Source organism: Notolepis coatsorum (assembly GCF_963971535.1).
Source record: "Notolepis coatsorum genome assembly, chromosome: 20".
NCBI lineage: Eukaryota > Metazoa > Chordata > Actinopteri > Aulopiformes > Paralepididae > Notolepis > Notolepis coatsorum.
In genome coordinates this window covers 962963-987309 of record NC_140184.1, presented here as the reverse complement: position 1 = coordinate 987309, position 24347 = coordinate 962963, and the positions used below count along the sequence as shown (strand labels likewise).

Below are 24347 nucleotides of genomic sequence, written 5' to 3'. Positions count from 1 at the left end.
TATGACTCATCATGCGCGGATGAAAGGGGGGGGGGGGTGTCGTTTATAATTCCGTGATCGTCAGTAAATGCTTTATGTAGTATGGGTGATATATTGATCAGAGTGGTTTGCATTGAAAAGAATAAACAATCAAGCTGAAAGTAATGTTACTGTCCTCTTACCGTTCGCCGATGAGACAGGAGGAAAAAGATCCCACTTATTTGACGTCAATCGACTAGATCCATTTCCGGTTTGTATGGCGCAATAAACGCCCAAATCATATCGATTATTGAGTTATGCTAGCGATCCATATACACGGATGTGGGTCTAGAGGCCCGCAACAATATGTGACTGCCAGACGGATTTCCCAGATCACCAGAGATCCATTTCCGGTTGTAACTCGCCCGATCATCCACCAGGCGGCGGTATTGAAGCGTTGCACGGTTGTGCCGAGTCTCACTGTCTCAGCCGAGGCTGGGTGGCGGAATTATGAATACCATGGCGAAAAAATGAAATATGATCTCAATAACGTCGTACGCCGTGGCTTGGCGGAATTCGCATGATCAGCAAACCCGTCATAAGCCGTTTATGGCGGTGGATGTGTTAATGGTTTATATCGTAAACACAATGGGTTTGATAAACGATTGTTTATCAATTGCTCTCTCCCAGCGAACAGACACGCACCAGTAACACGTGTTCGCTGGGAGAGAGCGAGAGCCCCCCCCCCCCCCCCCCCCCCCCTCATGCGCAGTAGTGCAACACAAGGTACAAGCCCCGACGCCCCGCCCACGCAGTCAAACAGAGTACAAGCCCCGCCTCAAACAGAGTACAAGCCCCGAAGCCCCGCCCAGACGTTGGGCTTGCGGCTCTGCAGATATACCCTACTGGGGGAGAAAGCAAGACGCTACACCAGTATATCATATAACTAGGGTTATGGAATAACCACCGTTATATTTCATACTGGCTGCATCTTGCTTAGTCTGTTGGACAAAGAAATCCAGATTATCTCAACATATTGACATTGTTTCTAGTTATAACTACAAAACAGGCAGATTTTTTACTGAATTAATTGAATCCGTTCCATAGCTTCATGTTTATCTCAGTCTGTTGCCATTTGTGAAGCACTTTGAGCTGCAGTTTCTGTATGAAAGGTGCTATACAAATAAAGTAGTATTATTATTAACATTAGCTTCGTTTACGTTTTCCCTCACCTGGACATCTTTCTGGTTCCTCTACCGACTCACGTAGGAAAGTGACACCAAAGTGCAGAATATGTTCAGCTAGTATTTTGAATATAAGACATTTATTTTATGAGTAACGTACTATAAAGTATATCTATTGTAAAATAATTATAAAACGGCACACCGAGAGAAACATTACAGCGTATATAGCTAACATTACAGCGTATATAGCTAAGGATCCTTGTCAATAAATAAAATAAATATAGCAACCACACTGCTCACAAGGAGAAACAAAAGACAACTCTGTTTGATACATTTTTACTGCACAGTAGCACAAGTCATTCAAGCATCATTGAAGGTATACAAACAAAAACATCCTCAACAGCTATATTATGTACAGTAGTTGCTACTCTTGGCAATGACTCACTTAATCTAACCCATCGTCTCCTCAATTACTCACTTAATCTAACCCATCATGACCGAGTATGAGTCCATCCCATCCAGGTCACAGTGATCGTCACCCTGAGAAACGACTGTAGAACTGAACCTGGTCCGTCAATGTCTCCCAGGGATCCCATACGACTATTCACAGGCTTGTGGGCAAATTTACATCATTTCAAACCCCAGCCTATTTTTTCAGTCATCCAATCACAACTGTTGCTATCTGAAGCAACAGTTGTGATGGGAGGATCAAGAAAGGAGGGCAAAGTTTGAGATAAGTAAATTGTTTGCTAATCCCCAATGTTCTCCCATCTTCAAAGAAGCCACAATAGACGATGTGGTTGTTGCTGTTGTTGTTGTCTAAGACGTAATGGACACCATGTTGTTAGGACTCAGGATCTCAATCCAATAACCATCAGGGTCCTGAATGAAGGCCAAGCCTTTCATTTTACCTGAGAGAGAGAGAGAAACACAGAGAGAGAGAAACAGAGTAATGTAAACACTGATGTAAACATTGATGTAAACACAGAGCAAACATTAACTTTACAGTGTATATGAGGTAGGACATGTATAGCACAACAATAGAGTTGTGCATCTATTTGGATGGAAATGTAAATATTAACAAAAGCGACTCATTCTGCTTCCTTTAATTTAAGGAATATTCTTACCGTCATCTGGCTTCTTGACAAACGTGACTCCTTGCTCTTCAAACAGTTTGCAAGCAGCATAGACATCAGGCACTGCAATCCCAATGTGTCCTGTATGCAATGAGACGCGAGGAATGAGCAGGATGTGCATCAAGAACAGTGTTAAGAATGTAAAGACAATTATAGGGATGTAGTGGCCTAGTTATGCTGCCAACAATATTCGAATACATTAGATTATTATAATGCATATAGAAATGGGAAGACCATTAACACATTGGACGCCAAAAACAAGTATACTCGTTATTGCCCGCCATGCGTTGTGCGCCAGAAACTAGTTAACTCGTTTTTGGGATCAATATTAAATTTTTTCGCCATGGCATTCATAATTCATCTAGCCTCCCTCGACTGCTGCAGCTGGACCCTGTCTGATATTGCAACGCCTCAATACCGATGTCGGGCGAGTTACACTCCAAGCCAAACCGGAAGTGGCGCTCGGTGCATCGAGGAAATTCCTCCGGTAGTAATATCTTGTAACGTGGATCTAGATACACACTCGAGTGCATTGGGATTGCTTTCGAAACGCAATAATCAATATGATTTCGGCGTTTATTGCGTCATACAAACGGGATATGGATCTAGCAGATCGACGTCAATATTTTTCCTCCAGTCTCATCGGCGAACGGTAAGAAGAAACTAACGTTATTTTCAGCCCGATTGTTTATTCATTTCACGGCAATCCAGCTGATCAACGTATCAACCCATAGTAAAAAAAAAAGACGCCACTGGCGATCAAGGAATTATAAACGACCCCCCCCGCCTTTCCTTCACGCATGATGAAGCATAATGTATACCGATCATATACATTGGAATTTTTTTATATAGCGTGTATAGGAAAGAAACACCAATCTATCATATGCGTCAGGGCCTATAACTCGCGTTTTTGGGAATTACTGCAGAAAACCCTTAATCTGTAGACCGTTTTCGCCTAAAGGTACATGCCTAAGTAAATGGAAGATGTACTCCACTTCTGCATGGTCAATTTGCATGTTCTTGGTATCTATTTCCAGTGTCAGAAATATTGTGTCTGTTACTAGGCTGAGTAAATTGTAATGAAGAAAAGGAGAATATAAATTATGATTTATGATTTTTTGCATCTTTGATCAAAAATGTATACGGGTAGGAGAAAATGCTCACTGAGCTCATTCACCACCTTATTGAGATCATGTGTACAAAAAATCTAAGCAAATGAACCGCGGGAAGATGATTAAACAGAAGGATTTGTAGATACAGTAATTAATGATAATCGACTTTAATTATAAATTCATATTTGACCTTGAACTTGACCTTATTATGGCCAAATCATACATCTATGGATAGGGAAAATGCTCATCTTTCCAATGACAGGGTTGAATCTGGATTTAGTCATTTCTTGCGGTTTTTACGATAATTAGCATTTTCCGATCAATTTGTATTTCCGATAAATCGTATAAAACATCGGTAAAAATGAAAATATACACTTTGACTACTGTTTTTGATAGGGTTGTGGTCTTTACTCTTGGCTACAAAAAAAAAATATTTAAAAACATTGACCTCTTAACATCCAAGGGCCCACATGTGGACGATTCTTTGCCGACCTCTAGTGGATCGGGTGTGCATTTCTTTTAATACAATATATAGATAGAATTAAAGCCCTATTTGTTGCCTGTCGATTGCCCTTTCAGGTGACAAAATCCGTTCAGCGGTTCTCGAGTTACATGCCGATATGTGAGGCGTGCCCCAAAGTACGCAAAAGTACACATTACCACCCCCGACTCCCGGGGGGCTCTAGCTCCGTCAATCATTTGGCGATCTTGAAGATCTTTGCACAGGGTTGTATAGCCAATGAGTGTGGCTTTCCAATGATACCCCATGATATGATAATTGGGGATCTCTATTGATCGATAGGGATGGGTACCGAATTTGGTACTTTTGAGGTACCGAACCGAAACACGTCGGTACTACCGAGTATCGAATCAAGTGAGAAACCGAAAAAAAAATAAAAAATAAATATATATATTTTTTTTATTATTATTTTATTTTATTTTATTTTATTTTTTTAACTTTTTTATTTTCATGTCAACGTTCACACGCACAATATATGCTTACCTAGGATTTGACTTGATTCAACAACAAAGCAGTCGGAGCAATGACAAGCCGAAAACTGTCGAAATTGTAGTTATTTGAAGTTTGGATTTTTTTTTTACGACTGAAGTACCGAAGTACCGAAAAAAGGTACCGTTGGGTACCGGTATCGATTCACAGGTACCGGTACCGGTTCAAATGTGAAAGGTACCCATCCCTATTGATCGATTTATGATAAAGAAAAGAAAAGTCCCCTATAGGGGGACCTTAAGGCTTAAACATACTTATATTCACGGCGGTATTAACACGACAATGTATGAATGAAAAATATAACGTTCCCACATCCGGAACGATAGATACCCGATGTTGAATGGGCCATAGTAATGTCGATATAGCTATAATATTTAAAAAGTTATAGCCCTGCAAAGAAGGTAAACATCTCCATAGGGTTACAGCACTGGCGGACTGGGTATAATGATGGGTACAATGCATGGCGGACAATGTGTTAACTAGACCTTTTTTAAAGTGTTTTTTTTAAGTTCTACTGTTATATGGCCTAATTCACCACAAATTGTATCTTCTTAATGTAATTGTTTTCCCAGATAGGCCTCTTTATTTTACCATATGAGCTGCTTTTTCCACACTTCATCACCACCATCATTCCAACAGACCGTGTCTGGCACTGTCCTTTCAGCACCACATGTTCCCTCTCTGCTGTGTTCTGTATAACAGTATGATCAGCTACATTGATCTGCTGTGTTCTGTATGATCAGCTACATTGATCTGCTGTGTTCTGTATAACAGTATGATCAGCTACATTGATCTGCTGTGTTCTGTATGATCAGCTACATTGATCTGCTGTGTTCTGTATAACAGTATGATCAGCTACATTGATCTGCTGTGTTCTGTATAACAGGATTAACCCCAAGTATCCGTATCCATTGTGCTCCGTAAGAATAGTTAAATCTGTTGCTTCTATTTCAATGGTTTAATTACAACACTATGTAATGTTTTATTTTTTTTACATTTAGAATTGTAACAGTAAAGTTTTTAAGAACGTTTGAACAGGCCATTAAAAAAATTACAATTACTACCATCACTGACGACACTGAGAACACATTATCACATCCCTAATCAAAACCATTTCATTTAGTTTCTCATGTTCCTGTACTACTGATAGTAATACTGTGGCCGGTGTTCCCGGATGGCCAGTAAACTCACCAAAGCCACGAGGATCTGAGTTTCCGCTGTGATACGACTGACTCTCGTCGCTCTCAGAGCCCCAGTTACTGGAGGGAGAGAACAGGAGGGGAACATCAGAGGAACATCAGAGGAACAGGAGAGGAACATCAGAGGAACATCAGAGGAACAGGAGAGGAACAGGAGAGGAACATCAGAGGAACATCAGAGGAACATCAGAGGAACAGGAGAGGAACAGGAGAGGAACATCAGAGGAACATCAGAGGAACAGGAGAGGAACAGGAGAGGAACATCAGAGGAACATCAGAGGAACAGGAGAGGAACATCAGAGGAACAGGAGAGGAACATCAGAGGAACATCAGAGGAACATCAGAGGAACATCAGAGGAACATCAGAGGAACATCAGAGGAACAGGAGAGGAACAGGAGAGGAACATCAGAGGAACATCAGAGGAACATCAGAGGAACATCAGAGGAACAGGAGAGGAACATCAGAGGAACATCAGAGGAACATCAGAGGAACATCAGAGGAACATCAGAGGAACATCAGAGGAACATCAGAGGAACATCAGAGGAACATCAGAGGAACATCAGAGGAACATCAGAGGAACATCAGGGGAACATTAGAGGAACATCAGAGGAACATCAGAGGAACATCAGAGGAACATCAGAGGAACATCAGAGGAACATCAGAGGAACATCAGAGGAACAGGAGAGGAACATCAGAGGAACAGGAGAGGAACATCAGAGGAACAGGAGAGGAACATCAGAGGAACATCAGAGGAACATCAGAGGAACATCAGAGGAACATCAGAGGAACATCAGAGGAACAGGAGAGGAACATCAGAGGAACAGGAGAGGAACAGGAGAGGAACATCAGAGGAACATCAGAGGAACAGGAGAGGAACATCAGAGGAACAGGAGAGGAACAGGAGAGGAACAGGAGAGGAACAGGAGAGGAACATCAGAGGAACATCAGAGGAACAGGAGAGGAACAGGAGAGGAACAGGAGAGGAACATCAGAGGAACATCAGAGGAACAGCAGAGGAACATCAGAGGAACATCAGAGGAACAATTCCACCTTTGATTCTGACCATTTCATACAAACTTAAGAAGTGAAGTCAGGTTTCCATGGTCTTTTCAGGCGACGTCATTTTGCGTGAGACGGTCAAAGGTCCTTAGATCAGCACTCTTGTCAGATACTTGATAAGCACGGTCTAATTTGTGTTTCTATTTTCAAAGTATGAATTTCAGTTGCAATTAAATGGATACCAAGGAGATCTGGGCACCTAAAAATAGTTTTTTCTTTTTTTCTTTTAACACTTTGAATGCCCAGCAGGGGGCGCACATTTAGTGCTTGAATGCCCACCAGCCGCTTCAATGTTAAACGTTAATATCGCCTAATCTAGGTTTTACATTATGGCTATGTGTCTAATCTGCCCGTCGCATTATCAATGACCCATTTCCAGCCAACATTGTTGAAGCGGATTGTTTTTTTATCGGTTCATTTCCGTTTTAGAGCATTTTGAAAAGCCCTTGTTTTCAAGAAGAAGAAAAAAGAATCCCTGATAAACGCTGATGTACTGTAATATTCTAGAACGTTGTCATTGTTCGGCCTATTTATTCGTTTTCAAATAAACGCTAGATTATCGATAGTATATGTGTACGTATGCACGCTGGTGCCGCAAGCTGTAAATCGATTCTCTTATTTCCTGATCACTCGCACAGTCAAAACAGCCATATCACATATAGGGGGAAAGCTTATATCTCCGTGAAAAAAGGTCTGATTATCCTAATACTGGTCAAATAGATTCCTTACCTGAGATCAGATGGTATCCAAATGGATTATTCCAATTCCTGATCGACCATTCCAAAAATCGATTTTTATTGATCCCACGCGTATACTGTAAAACAGCGTATACACGCTGTGCTGAGGGTCCAACATGAAGCTGATCGGCCCCGGTTACATGCGTGAGAAGTAAAATGTGGAGTCCGGGTTTTTTCCCCCCATGCATTTTCATTGAGTCCAATCCAAAAAGGTGAATTACCATCTGGGAGACGATAGGGGGCGCTTTTTTCACATCTGAGCGCCTGGGGTGGCTGATTTACCAACAGTAGACTCGGTTGATGAAATATGAATTCAGATCGCTAATAAAAAAAAAGAGAGAAAAAACGAATATTCTCGTTATGGGCATTCAACCCGCGGGGGGTAAACCCGAGAAAACTCGGGTTGGGCATTCAAAGTGTTAAATGCCCTGGTGACAGATAATCTATACTGGCGAGAACGGACAAAGAGAATCACGATCAATTTTGTTTAGGAATCCAGACATAAAAAGTGTGAACCCACACTAGTCCTGTTTACCAAAAAAACAGATTAATATACTGGTGCTAGAAGCTGCTAGATGTCTTACTGTGTGAGTTCGATGGTGGCTCTCCTAGAGAAGGTCCAGGCCGTCTTCTCCTTCACGTCAGCAGGGATCTCCTTCTTGTCCTCAAAGCCGAGGAAGAAGAGGGAGAAGCGCATGGAGGGGAAGTCAAACTTCTGCAGCAGCCTGTGAAGCGTGAAGAAATAAATACAGGTGCAACGGGAACACAGTTGTTCTGTTCCGTTTAATTTTACTACAGGCTCTGCACATTTATGTTCATATCAAAATGAAAACCATGTGAGGTGAGAGTATGGTATATTGACTTGAGCAGACTGTTAGATCAACCCTGAAACTGCAAATATCTGTTATAATAGTTAATTCAAATAATGCTTTAATATTGAACTGTAGCATTACATAGAGGATACTAGAATGATTAGATCCCTCCACGGTAGTATGGGAATCTGTTGACAGTAAACTCTCAGGGTAACAACACAATGAAGATGCAAATGTAATCAGTGGAGAACAAAGACTAAAGGTCACACCTTAATGTTAGCAGATTTCAGCAGAGACCAGCCTAGACTGGCGAACAGGAAGAATGTGCTTACAGAATGATAAAACAAGATCTATTAATCAACTGTTTAGTATCAAAATGTATGCAAAAGAGTAAAAACCTCTTCAAAGTAAAGCAAAGTAAAGCAATTTGACTCCTTGGGTCTTTTGCTCTTAGAAGCATGTTAGATTTCTCTAGTGGTGAATAGCCTATCTTAATAGTTTTTGTCCAGTGATCCCAAACTAATGCAATATTGGTCTAAATCTAAACAGTTCAGTAAAAGTCATTGCTCATCAGAGCTTCCCCCTTGCGATGGGGAAGAGCGGAGAGCAGATCTTACCCGTTAGAATCATGGCAGTCAGGTTATTGTAGAGAACCTTGATCATGTCAATAAATGATGTGTCGAATCCCAGAGCACTGAGAACTGACCACAGATAAGGCCTTCATCGCATCCAATGAAAGAACTGCCGCTGGTATGTTCAAGTTTAGAGTGGAGGAGCCTTCTCGTGTTATCTAATTAATCCTGTCTTAACACATCCTGCGCCAAGAACGAGTTACGCCGTTTTTGCCCGCCATGCGTTGAACGCCAAGAACGACTTACGCCGTTTTTGGGATCAATATTAAATTTTTTCGCCATGGCATTCATAATTCATCCAGCCAACCTCCGGACTGCAGTGGGACCCTGTATGAGATTGCAACACCTCAATACCGCCGCCTGGTGGATGGTCGGGCGAGTTACACTCTCGCCAAAACCGGAAGTGCCGATCGGTGCGTCGAGGAAATCCCTCCGGCAGTGATATGTTGTTACGTGGCTCCAGACAAACACTATAGTGCATTTGGATCGCTTTCTAAACTTAATAATCGATATGATTTCGGCGTCTATTGCGCCATACAAACCGGAAATGGATGTAGGAGATCGACGTCAAATAATTGGGATGTTTTTCCTCCAGTCTCATCGGCCGAACGGTAAGAGGACAGTAAGGTTATTTTCAGCCCGATTGTTTATTCATTTCACTGCAAACCATCTGATCAATATATCAACCCATACTAAATAAAGCCGTTACTGACGATCAAGGAATTATAAACGACACCCCCCCCCCCTTTCCTTCACGCATGATGAAGCATAATGTATACCGATCATATACATTTGAATTTTTTAATATAGCGTGTATAGGAAAGAAACACCAATCGATAATCTATCATATTATGCGTGAGGGCCTATAACTCTCGTTTTTGGAATTACAGCAGAAAAGATTAAAAACATACTTATATTCTAGACGGTATTAACACAACAATGTATGAATGAAAAAATATAACGTTCCCACATCCTGAACGATAGATAATCGATGTTGAATGGGCCATAGTAATGTCAATATAGCAATACAATTTAAAAAGTTATAGCCCTGCAAAGAAGGTAAACATCTCCATAGGCTTTCAACTGTGGCAGACTGGGTATATTGATGGATATAACCCATGGCGCCCAATGTGTTAACATTAGGGATGTCCGATATTATCGGCCGACCAATATTATCGGCCGATATCGGCAGTAAAATGTGATATCGGAAAATATCGGTATCGGTTTAAAAAAAACAAAAACAATAACAATATTTGTTATATATATATATCCAGTGAAATTATTAGTTACCTGAAATTATTCCGTTTTTGGGGGGGGTGGGGGGAACCCTGCATATATCGGTATCGGTTGATATCGGTATCGGAAATTAAGAGTTGGACAATATCGGAATATCGGTATCGGTAAAAAAGCCAATATCGAGCATCCCTAGTTAACATAGATCTTTACATCCGAATTAAAAAGTGAGAAGGGACGCTAGCTGGAACATTCATTTGATCCTTGGCTTTTTTAAGGAGCAAAGATCCCATCCCTTAAAAAATAACCCTCTTTTATTGATAATCTTATCATTTCTTTAATCAAAGGACCAAAATATGTGCCAAAAGGTGAGATGAAGTAGTGGAACCCATCAGGGCCTTCCTTTGTTCACATCATTTACTGCTTTTTCAATTCCTTGGAGCATGATTCAACTCTTCATTAGATGCTCCAATTTAACATTATAAAAACAAGTCAGTTTCTTATCAAAAACATTTTCCGAACTTACAACTCTTTATAAAATGAGGCAACGGTTGAATTAACACATTTTGGAGCAGTCACCATAATCTCTTTCTTTTCAACACTAAACATGTCAGCAAAATGCTAGATTTGTTCTAAGTCTCAAGGCCAATAGATGACTAGGTCTAGTTCTGTGCATAAGAAACTCAGAAAGGCGTCTCAGAATAGAGTACTGCAACGGGGTCCTGTCCGGGGTCCCAAGCAAAACCCTGGACAGGCTCCAGTATGTTCAAAATTCAGCTGCCAGGGTTCTAACCCGCACCAAACCCTGGCAGCACATCACCCCCATCCTCATCCAGCTCCACTGGCTCCCCATCAAATCCCGCATCACCTACAAAACCCTCCTGCTCACCTACAAATCCCTTCACGCTCTGGCACCTCAGTACCTCACTGACCTCCTCCACCCCTACACTCAGTCACGGTCCCTGCAATCCACGGACACTGGTCAGCTCTCCATCCCCCGAACCAGACTGCGGACGTTCGGGGACAGAGCTTTCAGTGTGGCAGCTCCCACCCTCTGGAACTCCCTCCCCGCAGAACTCCGCACCACCCCAACTCTGGACTCATTTAAAAAACTGCTCAAAACCCACCTCTTCAACCTGGCCTTCAACCCCTAACCTTCTCACTTTATATGTATGTGTTGTGTCTGTCCACTATGTTTGTTGACTTGTTATCTCCCCCCCCCCCCCTTATGTAAAGCGACCTTGGGTCCTCTGAAAGGCGCTATATAAAACGAAGTATTATTATTATTATTATTAGAGTTCATCTATTTTTAATCAGTTATTTTTGGAGGGAAACCGCATCACTAACATTATGTAGTAAAGTTGTGTCAAGAGTAGCATATTCTAATTCCAGAGCTTCCAATTTAGCTGCCCTTTCTTTATTTTTGATAGATTATCAGTAGTATTAGGGCGGCTAGGTGGTGTAGTGGGCAAGGCACTCGCCACCAGTGTGGAGACGCTAGGATTCGCGTGTTCGAATCCAGCTCTCCACATTGTTTTTCAGTTTGGCTGGTCGTCCGCAGTAATACACATTGGCCGTATTACGGGGAGGGAAAACTGAAGGGTGGGGATCGAACGTTGTGAACAAGCGACTCCTACAAGTCGGTTGGTGCGCCTGCGCAGTAGAATCAGGAAGTGTCGGGGGCAGCGTGAGCCTCCCACGCGTTACTCCTCGACACTGAGAGATCGAGCTGCGCAGGTGAAAAGATGCGACTGCTGTTACCTCAAGTACCGGAGGGGACTTGTGCTATGTATGACTTAGTCCACATTGCAGCCGGCTTGTGGGAGGCAAGAAACAGCGTTCGTGACAGGGGAGGGTTGAATTGGATGATACGAAATTGGGATGGGAGAAAAATATGGAAAAATGGGAGAAAAAGTGGATCAAAAAAAAAGATTATCAGTAGTATTACTCCTGATGAATCATTTTACTGCTGCCCATAAGAATCTTGGATCAGAAACTGAGTCTTTGTTGAACTCTAAAGATTCTTTCAAATTAGATTCAAACTGTCTCCTGTATAAATCATCACGTAACGAGGAGTTGAAGCGCCATCTAGAGGCTCTATTGAGAACAGGCCTCATGGTGACTGAGCAAAATTATTATTTATGGTCTGACCAAGTAACCGGTATATAAAAGATATTATAGACATTTTTAAATAGATCTTTAGATGCAAATAATAAATCTATTCTGGAGAATAACTAATGTGTAGCAGAGAAAAAATAATAATCCTTCAGACATCTATCACACCGGTACGGTCTGCCCAACCCCTTACTGCCTCAGAGGCCAGTCTGATTCTCGTGGTTGTCATCTTTTGGTTCAATAAAAAGTTCACTCCCGACTTATCCTCACCAGTTACTTATCCTCAGTTACTTATCCTCACCAGTTACTTATCCTCACCAGTTACTTATCCTCACCTGCAGCCAGTTACTTATCCTCAGTTACTTATCCTCACCAGTTTGAATACAGAAACGGTGACATTGGTCGCAGGAAGCAACAAAGCAGTGAAAATGTCGGAGCTACAAAGTTAAGCCACCTGCTCCATTAGACGCTCAGCCTCGCCCTCCTTCTAAAGTCCTACACTTAAACAGTGAGTTTATAAAACATCTGAATGCACCTACAGCTCAACTTCCTTTACGGTGTTTGAGAAAAAGAGTGTTTTTTGTGACGCTGCCACCAGTTCCACTTACGTCATGCCAAGGATTCTGGTGTAGAAGTCCAAGGATGCCACAGGGTCCTTGACCCGCAGCATGGTCTGTTGCATCATGAAGTCCTGACACGTAAGGACTAGTCATTGTTGGTGATTTCAATTGGGACTGGTTATCTCCGGCGTCAGATGAATTTAAAGCATATTGCAATTCAATGAATTTTACGCAATTAATACTCTCCCCAACTCGCCCAAATCTGAAATCTCCTGAAAAATCTACACTTATTGACTTGTTCTTAACAAATAATCCTCATAAGTATACCTCGATAGGCATGTTTCCTAATGACGTGAGTGACCATTGTGTTATTGCGGGTGTTAGGGATACAAAGATATCGAAGTCAAAACCTCGCTACATTATTAAACGTGATACAAAGCACTTTTTTGAACAGGGATTTTGGCAGGATATGTACCTAAATGATTGGAGCAGGGTCTCTTTAATACCTGACGTTGAATTAGCATGGAATCTCTTCCTGGATATGTTTTTGCCAATTGTAGACAGACACGCCCCCTTAAGGAAGTATAGAGTTAGGGGCAGGGATAACCCCTGGTTTTCTAAAGATTTATCCAACCTCATACGAGAAAGGAATCTCATCTGGGCCAAGGCAAGGAAGGCAAACTCTGAAGCTCTCTGGACCACTTTTAGATGTTTAAGAAATAAATGTACTTCCTTAGTAAAGAAGGCCAAATCAAGTTTTTATCTCACTCTCACAACAGAAAACCTAAATAACCCACAGAAATTTTGGCAGACAATCAAATCCTTATCCCCAAATAGCACAGCTGGTCTTCCACCCTGTATTGTATCTGGTCTATCTACTGTGTATGAGAAAACTGAGATGCTCAACTGCTTTAACAAACACTTTGTCTCTTCTGGGTTTCTCTTTGATCAAGTAACAAACAATACCACAACACAGGTCCCACTTGAAACTGAGCCCCCATCACATAATACATTTGATTTTCAGCCCTTCTCTATTGGTGAAGTGCATAAAGCCCTTAAGAATTTGAATCCTAAAAAACGAGCTGGGCCAGACAAACTGGATCCCTATTATTTAAAGCTTTCTGCTGATTTTATTGCAGAACCTCTAACTTATATTTTTAACTTAACCTTGACTTGTAATGAAATACCCAAGATTTGGAAAAAGGCTCATGTTCTACCCCTGTTAAAAGGTGGTGAGCCTTCAAACCCCAACAACTACAGGCCAATTTCTAATTTGTCAGCTTTAGCCAAGATACTGGAAACTCTGGTAAGTAATCAGCTGAAGGAGTTCTTATATAACAATGCTATTTTATCTTGTGATCAATCTGGTTTTAGGAAATGTCACAGTACCGTTACAGCAGCTACAAAGGTAGTAAACGACATAATTGGGGCTTTAGATAGGAAACAACATTGTGCTTCCCTTTTTATTGATTTTTCAAAGGCATTTGATACAGTGGACCATAATATAATGAAGCATAGGCTAATTAATGTAGGACTGTCTGACTCTGCTGTTGGCTGGTTCTGTAATTATCTTGCTGACAGGACTCAATGTGTTCAGGCTGATGGTTTTTATTCTGATGTTTTATCTGTCCACAAAGGGGTGCCACAAGGTTCTGTTCTAGGACCATTGTTATTTACAATCTATATCAATAATCTAGGCAAAAATGTTCCAAATGCAAACTTTCATTTTTATGCTGATGACACTGTCATTTACTGTTGTGCTAATACGTTGACAAAAGCTCTGGAAAGTTTGCAAAATACGTTTAAAGAAATAGAATCCCAACTTCAGCAACTAAAGCTTGTTTTAAATCCGGAAAAAACTAAAATGATGATTTTTTACTAAATCCAAAACAAAAATGCCTCGTCTTGCCTCTATACACACATCGCAAGGCATTCCTATTCAGATTGTGTCGACTTTTAAATACCTTGGCTTTTTACTTGATGACAGCTTGTCTTTTAAACCACACGTTGAAAGCCTGGTCAAGAGGCTAAAAGTGAGGTTGGGTTTCTTTTTCAGAAACAAATCGTGCTTTTCTTTTAATGCAAAGAAGCAACTAGTTGCTGCCACTTTTTTACCAGTATTAGATTATGGTGATGTTTTATACATGAATGCCTGTTCCACCTCACTACACATGTTGGACACTGCTTACCATGGTGTATTAAGATTTATTTCTGGATATAGATCACTTACCCATCATTGCACTCTGTATGCTAAAGTTAACTGGCCGTCCTTGACTGCCCGTAGACTGCTTCATTGGTACACCTTCATTTATAAAGCAATTATTGGTCAGCTCCCTTTTTACCTCGGTTCATACCTCACCATCACATCAAACCCATTTTACAGCTTACGATCCCAGGACTATTTATATGCCTCAGTACCCAGAACCCGCACAGAGTTTGGGAAAAGGGCCTTCATGTTCTCTGCTCCCTCTGCCTGGAATGGACTTCAAAAAACTTTGAAACTGCAGGCCCTCACTACCATATCTGATTTTAAAGTTCAAATTAAGGGCATTTTAAAGAATGAGATGGGAGAATGTCGCTGCTTCACTGCATAATGTGCCGTTATATTTTATGTTTTTAACCTGACCTTCTCTCCCCAGCAACCTCCTGCAGGGCCTCACCTTCCATCCTCTTTCTACCTTTTTACCCTACCCTCCAATCTCCCCCCAATCCCATTCAATCTGATTTGCTGCAGCTCAAATGTATCCCCTTGCCCCACTTTGCCTTTTATGTCTTTGTCTGTGTTTTGTGTATTTTTGTATGTTTGTTTTTTGTTTTTGCTGCCATTTTGGCCAGGTCTTGCTCGAAAAAGAGATCTTTGATCTCAAGTGACTACCTGGTAAAATAAAGGTCAAATTAAACTCTTCATTAGATGCTCCAATTTAACATTATAAAAACAAGTCAGTTTCTTATCAAAAACATTTTCCGAACTTACAACTCTTTATAAAATGAGGCAACGGTTGAATTAACACATTTTGGAGCAGTCACCATAATCTCTTTATTTTCAACACTAAACATGTCAGCAAAATGCTAGATTTGTTCTAAGTCTCAAGGCCAATAGATGACTAGGTCTAGTTCTGTGCATAAGAAACTCAGAAAGGCGTCTCAGAATAGATTTTTAATCAGTTATTTTTGGAGGGAAACCGCATCACTAACATTATGTAGTAAAGTTGTGTCAAGAGTAGCATATTCTAATTCCAGAGCTTCCAATTTAGCTGCCCTTTCTTTATTTTTGATAGATTATCAGTAGTATTACTCCTGATGAATCATTTTACTGCTGCCCATAAGAATCTTGGATCAGAAACTGAGTCTTTGTTGAACTCTAAAGATTCTTTCAAATTAGATTCAAACTGTCTCCTGTATAAATCATCACGTAACGAGGAGTTGAAGCGCCATCTAGAGGCTCTATTAAGAACAGGCCTCATGGTGACTGAGCAAAATTATTATTTATGGTCTGACCAAGTAACCGGTATATAAAAGATATTATAGACATTTTTAAATAGATCTTTAGATGCAAATAAGAAATCTATTCTGGAGAATAACTAATGTGTAGCAGAGAAAAAATAATAATCCTTCAGACATCTATCACACCGGTACGGTCTGCCCAACCCCTTACTGCCTCAGAGGCCAGTCTGATTCTCGTGGTTGTCATCTTTTGGTTCAATAAAAAGTTCACTCCCGACTTATCCTCACCAGTTACTTATCCTCAGTTACTTATCCTCACCAGTTACTTATCCTCACCAGTTACTTATCCTCACCTGCAGCCAGTTACTTATCCTCAGTTACTTATCCTCACCAGTTTGAATACAGAAACGGTGACATTGGTCGCAGGAAGCAACAAAGCAGTGAAAATGTCGGAGCTACAAAGTTAAGCCACCTGCTCCATTAGACGCTCAGCCTCGCCCTCCTTCTAAAGTCCTACACTTAAACAGTGAGTTTATAAAACATCTGAATGCACCTACAGCTCAACTTCCTTTACGGTGTTTGAGAAAAAGAGTGTTTTTTGTGACGCTGCCACCAGTTCCACTTACGTCATGCCAAGGATTCTGGTGTAGAAGTCCAAGGATGCCACATTGCCACAGGGTCCTTGACCCGCAGCATGGTCTGTTGCATCATGAAGTCCTGACACGTAAGGACTAGTCATTGTTGGTGATTTCAATTGGGACTGGTTATCTCCGGCGTCAGATGAATTTAAAGCATATTGCAATTCAATGAATTTTACGCAATTAATACTCTCCCCAACTCGCCCAAATCTGAAATCTCCTGAAAAATCTACACTTATTGACTTGTTCTTAACAAATAATCCTCATAAGTATACCTCGATAGGCATGTTTCCTAATGACGTGAGTGACCATTGTGTTATTGCGGGTGTTAGGGATACAAAGATATCGAAGTCAAAACCTCGCTACATTATTAAACGTGATACAAAGCACTTTTTTGAACAGGGATTTTGGCAGGATATGTACCTAAATGATTGGAGCAGGGTCTCTTTAATACCTGACGTTGAATTAGCATGGAATCTCTTCCTGGATATGTTTTTGCCAATTGTAGACAGACACGCCCCCTTAAGGAAGTATAGAGTTAGGGGCAGGGATAACCCCTGGTTTTCTAAAGATTTATCCAACCTCATACGAGAAAGGAATCTCATCTGGGCCAAGGCAAGGAAGGCAAACTCTGAAGCTCTCTGGACCACTTTTAGATGTTTAAGAAATAAATGTACTTCCTTAGTAAAGAAGGCCAAATCAAGTTTTTATCTCACTCTCACAACAGAAAACCTAAATAACCCACAGAAATTTTGGCAGACAATCAAATCCTTATCCCCAAATAGCACAGCTGGTCTTCCACCCTGTATTGTATCTGGTCTATCTACTGTGTATGAGAAAACTGAGATGCTCAACTGCTTTAACAAACACTTTGTCTCTTCTGGGTTTCTCTTTGATCAAGTAACAAACAATACCACAACACAGGTCCCACTTGAAACTGAGCCCCCATCACATAATACATTTGATTTTCAGCCCTTCTCTATTGGTGAAGTGCATAAAGCCCTTAAGAATTTGAATCCTAAAAAACGAGCTGGGCCAGACAAACTGGATCCCTATTATTTAAAGCTTTCTGCTGATTTTATTGCAGAACCTCTAACTTATATTTTTAACTTAACCTTGACTTGTAATGAAATACCCAAGATTTGGAAAAAGGCTCATGTTCTACCCCTGTTAAAAGGTGGTGAGCCTTCAAACCCCAACAACTACAGGCCAATTTCTAATTTGTCAGCTTTAGCCAAGATACTGGAAACTCTGGTAAGTAATCAGCTGAAGGAGTTCTTATATAACAATGCTATTTTATCTTGTGATCAATCTGGTTTTAGGAAATGTCACAGTACCGTTACAGCAGCTACAAAGGTAGTAAACGACATAATTGGGGCTTTAGATAGGAAACAACATTGTGCTTCCCTTTTTATTGATTTTTCAAAGGCATTTGATACAGTGGACCATAATATAATGAAGCATAGGCTAATTAATGTAGGACTGTCTGACTCTGCTGTTGGCTGGTTCTGTAATTATCTTGCTGACAGGACTCAATGTGTTCAGGCTGATGGTTTTTATTCTGATGTTTTATCTGTCCACAAAGGGGTGCCACAAGGTTCTGTTCTAGGACCATTGTTATTTACAATCTATATCAATAATCTAGGCAAAAATGTTCCAAATGCAAACTTTCATTTTTATGCTGATGACACTGTCATTTACTGTTGTGCTAATACGTTGACAAAAGCTCTGGAAAGTTTGCAAAATACGTTTAAAGAAATAGAATCCCAACTTCAGCAACTAAAGCTTGTTTTAAATCCGGAAAAAACAAAAATGATGATTTTTTACTAAATCCAAAACAAAAATGCCTCGTCTTGCCTCTATACACACATCGCAAGGCATTCCTATTCAGATTGTGTCGACTTTTAAATACCTTGGCTTTTTACTTGATGACAGCTTGTCTTTTAAACCACACGTTGAAAGCCTGGTCAAGAGGCTAAAAGTGAGGTTGGGTTTCTTTTTCAGAAACAAATCGTGCTTTTCTTTTAATGCAAAGAAGCAACTAGTTGCTGCCACTTTTTTACCAGTATTAGATTATGGTGATGTTTTATACATGAATGCCTGTTCCACCTCACTACACATGTTGGACACTGCTTACCATGGTGTATTAAGATTTATTTCTGGATATAGATCACTTACCCATCATTGCACTCTGTATGCTAAAGTTAACTGGCCGTCCTTGACTGCCCGTAGACTGCTTCATTGGTACACCTTCATTTATAAAGCAATTATTGGTCAGCTCCCTTTTTACCTCGGTTCATACCTCACCATCACATCAAACCCATTTTACAGCTTACGATCCCAGGACTATTTATATGCCTCAGTACCCAGAACCCGCACAGAGTTTGGGAAAAGGGCCTTCATGTTCTCTGCTCCCTCTGCCTGGAATGGACTTCAAAAAACTTTGAAACTGCAGGCCCTCACTACCATATCTGATTTTAAAGTTCAAATTAAGGGCATTTTAAAGAATGAGATGGGAGAATGTCGCTGCTTCACTGCATAATGTGCTGTTATATTTTATGTTTTTAACCTGACCTTCTCTCCCCAGCAACCTCCTGCAGGGCCTCACCTTCCATCCTCTTTCTACCTTTTTACCCTACCCTCCAATCTCCCCCCAATCCCATTCAATCTGATTTGCTGCAGCTCAAATGTATCCCCTTGCCCCACTTTGCCTTTTATGTCTTTGTCTGTGTTTTGTGTATTTTTGTATGTTTGTTTTTTGTTTTTGCTGCCATTTTGGCCAGGTCTTGCTCGAAAAAGAGATCTTTGATCTCAAGTGACTACCTGGTAAAATAAAGGTCAAATTAAACTCTTCATTAGATGCTCCAATTTAACATTATAAAAACAAGTCAGTTTCTTATCAAAAACATTTTCCGAACTTACAACTCTTTATAAAATGAGGCAACGGTTGAATTAACACATTTTGGAGCAGTCACCATAATCTCTTTATTTTCAACACTAAACATGTCAGCAAAATGCTAGATTTGTTCTAAGTCTCAAGGCCAATAGATGACTAGGTCTAGTTCTGTGCATAAGAAACTCAGAAAGGCGTCTCAGAATAGATTTTTAATCAGTTATTTTTGGAGGGAAACCGCATCACTAACATTATGTAGTAAAGTTGTGTCAAGAGTAGCATATTCTAATTCCAGAGCTTCCAATTTAGCTGCCCTTTCTTTATTTTTGATAGATTATCAGTAGTATTACTCCTGATGAATCATTTTACTGCTGCCCATAAGAATCTTGGATCAGAAACTGAGTCTTTGTTGAACTCTAAAGATTCTTTCAAATTAGATTCAAACTGTCTCCTGTATAAATCATCACGTAACGAGGAGTTGAAGCGCCATCTAGAGGCTCTATTAAGAACAGGCCTCATGGTGACTGAGCAAAATTATTATTTATGGTCTGACCAAGTAACCGGTATATAAAAGATATTATAGACATTTTTAAATAGATCTTTAGATGCAAATAAGAAATCTATTCTGGAGAATAACTAATGTGTAGCAGAGAAAAAATAATAATCCTTCAGACATCTATCACACCGGTACGGTCTGCCCAACCCCTTACTGCCTCAGAGGCCAGTCTGATTCTCGTGGTTGTCATCTTTTGGTTCAATAAAAAGTTCACTCCCGACTTATCCTCACCAGTTACTTATCCTCAGTTACTTATCCTCACCAGTTACTTATCCTCACCAGTTACTTATCCTCACCTGCAGCCAGTTACTTATCCTCAGTTACTTATCCTCACCAGTTTGAATACAGAAACGGTGACATTGGTCGCAGGAAGCAACAAAGCAGTGAAAATGTCGGAGCTACAAAGTTAAGCCACCTGCTCCATTAGACGCTCAGCCTCGCCCTCCTTCTAAAGTCCTACACTTAAACAGTGAGTTTATAAAACATCTGAATGCACCTACAGCTCAACTTCCTTTACGGTGTTTGAGAAAAAGAGTGTTTTTTGTGACGCTGCCACCAGTTCCACTTACGTCATGCCAAGGATTCTGGTGTAGAAGTCCAAGGAGGCCACAGGGTCCTTGACCCGCAGCATGGTCTGTTGCATCATGAAGTCCTGACACGTCACACGGAGGTCAGGAAACAACAAGGACACAGAACAAACCATTAGGACATTTATATTGCAATTACATTACATTTAAATTACGCTTTTATCCAAAGCGACTTCTGTACTGTATGCATGTTCTGTACTGTATGCATGTTCTGTACTGTATGCATGTTCTGTACTGTATGTATGTTCTGTACTGTATGTATGTTCTGTACTGTATGCATGTTCTGTACTGTATGCATGTTCTGTATGTATGCATGTTCTGTACTACTGTATGTATGTTCTGTACTGTATGCATGTTCTGTACTGTATGTATGTTCTGTACTGTATGCATGTTCTGTATGTATGTTCTGTACTGTATGTATGTTCTGTACTGTATGCATGTTCTGTACTGTATGTATGTTCTGTGTACTGTATGTATGTTCTGTACTGTATGTATGTTCTGTGTACTGTATGTATGTTCTGTACTGTATGCATGTTCTGTACTGTATGTATGTTCTGTACTGTATGCATGTTCTGTACTGTATGTATGTTCTGTACTGTATGCATGTTCTGTATGTATGTTCTGTATGTATGTATGTTCTGTACTGTATGCATGTTCTGTACTGTATGTATGTTCTGTACTGTATGCATGTTCTGTATGTATGTTCTGTACTGTATGCATGTTCTGTACTGTATGTATGTTCTGTACTGTATGCATGTTCTGTACTGTATGTATGTTCTGTACTGTATGCATGTTCTGTATGCATGTTCTGTACTGTATGTATGTTCTGTACTGTATGCATGTTCTGTATGTATGTTCTGTACTGTATGTATGTTCTGTACTGTATGTATGTTCTGTACTGTATGTATGTTCTGTACTGTATGCATGTTCTGTACTGTATGTATGTTCTGTGTACTGTATGTATGTTCTGTACTGTATGTATGTTCTGTGTACTGTATGCATGTTCTGTACTGTATGTATGTTCTGTACTGTATGCATGTTCTGTACTGTATGTATGTTATGTACTGTATGCATGTTCTGTACTGTATGTATGTTCTGTATGTATGTTCTGTACTGTATGTATGTTCTGTACTGTATGCATGTTCTGTACTGTATGTATGTTCTGTACTGTATGCATGTTCTGTATGTATGTTCTGTACTGTATGCATGTTCTGTACTGTATGTATGTTCTGTACTGTATGTATGTTCTGTATGTATGTTCTGTACTGTATGCATGTTCTGTACTGTATGTATGTTCTGTACTGTATGTCAGCAGGAAGGTTCTGTACGACATCAGCACGAACTAAGGGTACAATATCTTTCAGCTGAGTAACAATGGTCATTCAACAGTGTTGAAACTAACTTGGGTGCTGCATTGTTGAGTGCATAGTAGTAGAGACATATTAGTAGTATAGTAGGTACTGGTAGTAATATAGACAAGGAATATTAATTAGTGGAAGACTGCATGATTGTAGAAGACAGTAAGAAGAAGGTTCGTTTTGGGAGATTCCGCCTTTGGTATAATTGGCGTATGACTGGATTCCAACCAAACTTCAAATGCTGGCAGTGGCAGAAGCGATGGCTGTCCAGCCAAGCTTTAGTAATGCAGACCCATGATGCCAGGGGTCTGTGTAGGGGTGGCCTACTTTCATCAGTCTTAAATTCAATGATGCATAGGTCTCTTTGGACTAGTAACACAACATAGCCCCTTTCGTGACTGTGATGCACGCCAACAAGGTTTGGCCGAGGGTGAATCCACAGTCCATTGCTCCTCAATAGGAAACCAACCTAGATTTACCCAGAAGAACTGGTCCGACACGAACCGTTCGTTATACAAGTATCGCAGAAAAATTGCAACTGTGAGTACCTTTGAAATGTCTCTGCGATACAGTTGTATAACAAACGTTTCGCGTCGGACCAGTTCTTCAGAGTTAAAATAGGGTGGTTTCCTATGGGGGAGCGAGGGACTGTGGATTCCCTCTGACAAACCTTGTTGGCGTGCATCACAGTCACGAAATGTGATCTTATACCATTATGATGAATTGAAAATGGGGGACCCTGATGTAAACAAGACGAAAGTCTTTCTCTGGTCTGCATCCCCTTAACAATTGTGTGTATTGAGCCGTACTGTATTGTACCAAATTCTGCAATCTGTTAATAACATTTTCAATCAATCAATCAAACCAGGCTGTGTATATGCCAGATTGTCTCTCTATCACACAGGCCTAGCAATAAATCAACTCTGCACTTGTGTGATGTGAAGTGTAATGAAATTAAGAGGGCGGCGTGTAGTGTTATCTGCTGCTGCTGCTGACACTTCTCCTTTCCTGTTCCCTCAGTGAGTTGGAACTTGACTAGTCATAACCCCCCCCCCCCCCCGAGGTGTATCTAAATGTCACTGTCTAGTCTAGTGTTTCCTAGGTTGCCTGCATATTAAACAAACAGCAATATAAAGTGGTTTCTGTTTTCAACTCATACCAGATATTAACAGGCCTATAGATTATTATACAAAATTAACAGGTAGGTTACTAAAGTAAAAACTTAAATGTCTAAATTGCATACACCGTTTAGTTTGCTAGCCTGAAGGGACCTCCTGTAATGTTAGCTTAGCATAAGTATCTTTGGTTACAACAAGTCAGGTTTCAATAATAGTTTATGACCATTTCAGTGAAACATCATTACAACTAAGTTATGCCACGATTGTCAACTTACCTTCGTGAGGGGGTTTCCATCTTTACAGGCTGCGGCTGCCGCTTCGTCCGACAGTCCCTGGTCGCTCATGTTGTTTCTCTCTGGTGGGTTTCAGGGAGTAGGGTATATCTGCAGAGCGACCAACGGCCTCTTCCTGCCGACAGGGTAAATCTGCAGAGCGACCGGTGGCCTCTTCCTGCCGACAGGGTAAATCTGCAGAACCGCAGACGCGTCTCTACAATTCGTAGCCGCATTTCTGCAGACCCCTCTCTGATTGGTTGAGGCCATTTCTGCAGACCCCTCTCTGATTGGCCGAGCCGCGACAAGCTCCTGGCTGAAAAGAGGCTGAAAACCCAGTTGTTGCCCGACGGATGGGAGCCGAATCCCGGATCCGAGTTTTCTGATGAATAGCCCCAAAACATGGAGGCCGCGAACGCAATTTATACGCATGGAAGTATTGATTACGCCATAACGAATCATTAAAAAAATATACCGTTAACTGGAATATGTTGTGTGTTTGATTGATTGATTGAAAAGTTTATTAACAGATTGCAGAATGGGTACAGTACAGTACAGCTCAATACATACAATTGTTAAGGGGATGCAGACCAGAGAAAGACTTTTGTCTTGTTTACATCAGGGTCCCCCATTTTCAATTCATCATAACATATATGACATACATGACATACAGGTAGACAGTACTGCTACATCTATACATTTATGACATATCAGATTTGCAAATACAGTACTGT

At 40.7% G+C, this 24347-nt stretch overlaps 1 protein-coding gene across 2 annotated transcripts; it reads right to left on the bottom strand.

Moving 5' to 3' along the window:
* Positions 1-1462: 1462 nt before the first annotated feature.
* LOC311247251 (lactoylglutathione lyase-like) lies at positions 1463-23741 on the bottom strand. 2 transcript variants are annotated; one of them, XM_084337599.1, is made up of 6 exons: positions 23617-23741; positions 20848-20930; positions 7980-8120; positions 5591-5658; positions 2270-2359; positions 1463-2053 (listed from the first exon to the last, which is right to left on the bottom strand). In XM_084337599.1, exons 1-6 carry the CDS (start codon positions 23683-23685, stop codon positions 1962-1964), a joined length of 543 nt encoding a protein of 180 aa, XP_084193725.1. In that variant the 5' UTR covers positions 23686-23741; the 3' UTR covers positions 1463-1961. The 2 variants fall into 2 exon arrangements, with proteins under 2 accessions (XP_084193725.1, XP_084193726.1); XM_084337600.1 differs by lacking the exons at positions 20848-20930; positions 23617-23741 and adding an exon at positions 12796-12874.
* Between the last annotated feature and the right edge of the window lie 606 nt (positions 23742-24347).

Excerpts from the sequence above, each read along its gene's own strand:
- LOC311247251 (XM_084337599.1), bottom strand. The coding sequence starts at position 23,685 with ATGAGCGACCAGGGACTGTCGGACGAAGCGGCAGCCGCAGCCTGTAAA. Across the intron at positions 20,931-23,616 it reads ATGGAAACCCCCTCACGAAG|GACTTCATGATGCAACAGAC; the intron begins GTAAGTTGACAA and ends GTGACGTGTCAG. Across the intron at positions 8,121-20,847 it reads ACCAGAATCCTTGGCATGAC|GCTGCTGCAGAAGTTTGACT; the intron begins GTAAGTGGAACT and ends CACGCTTCACAG.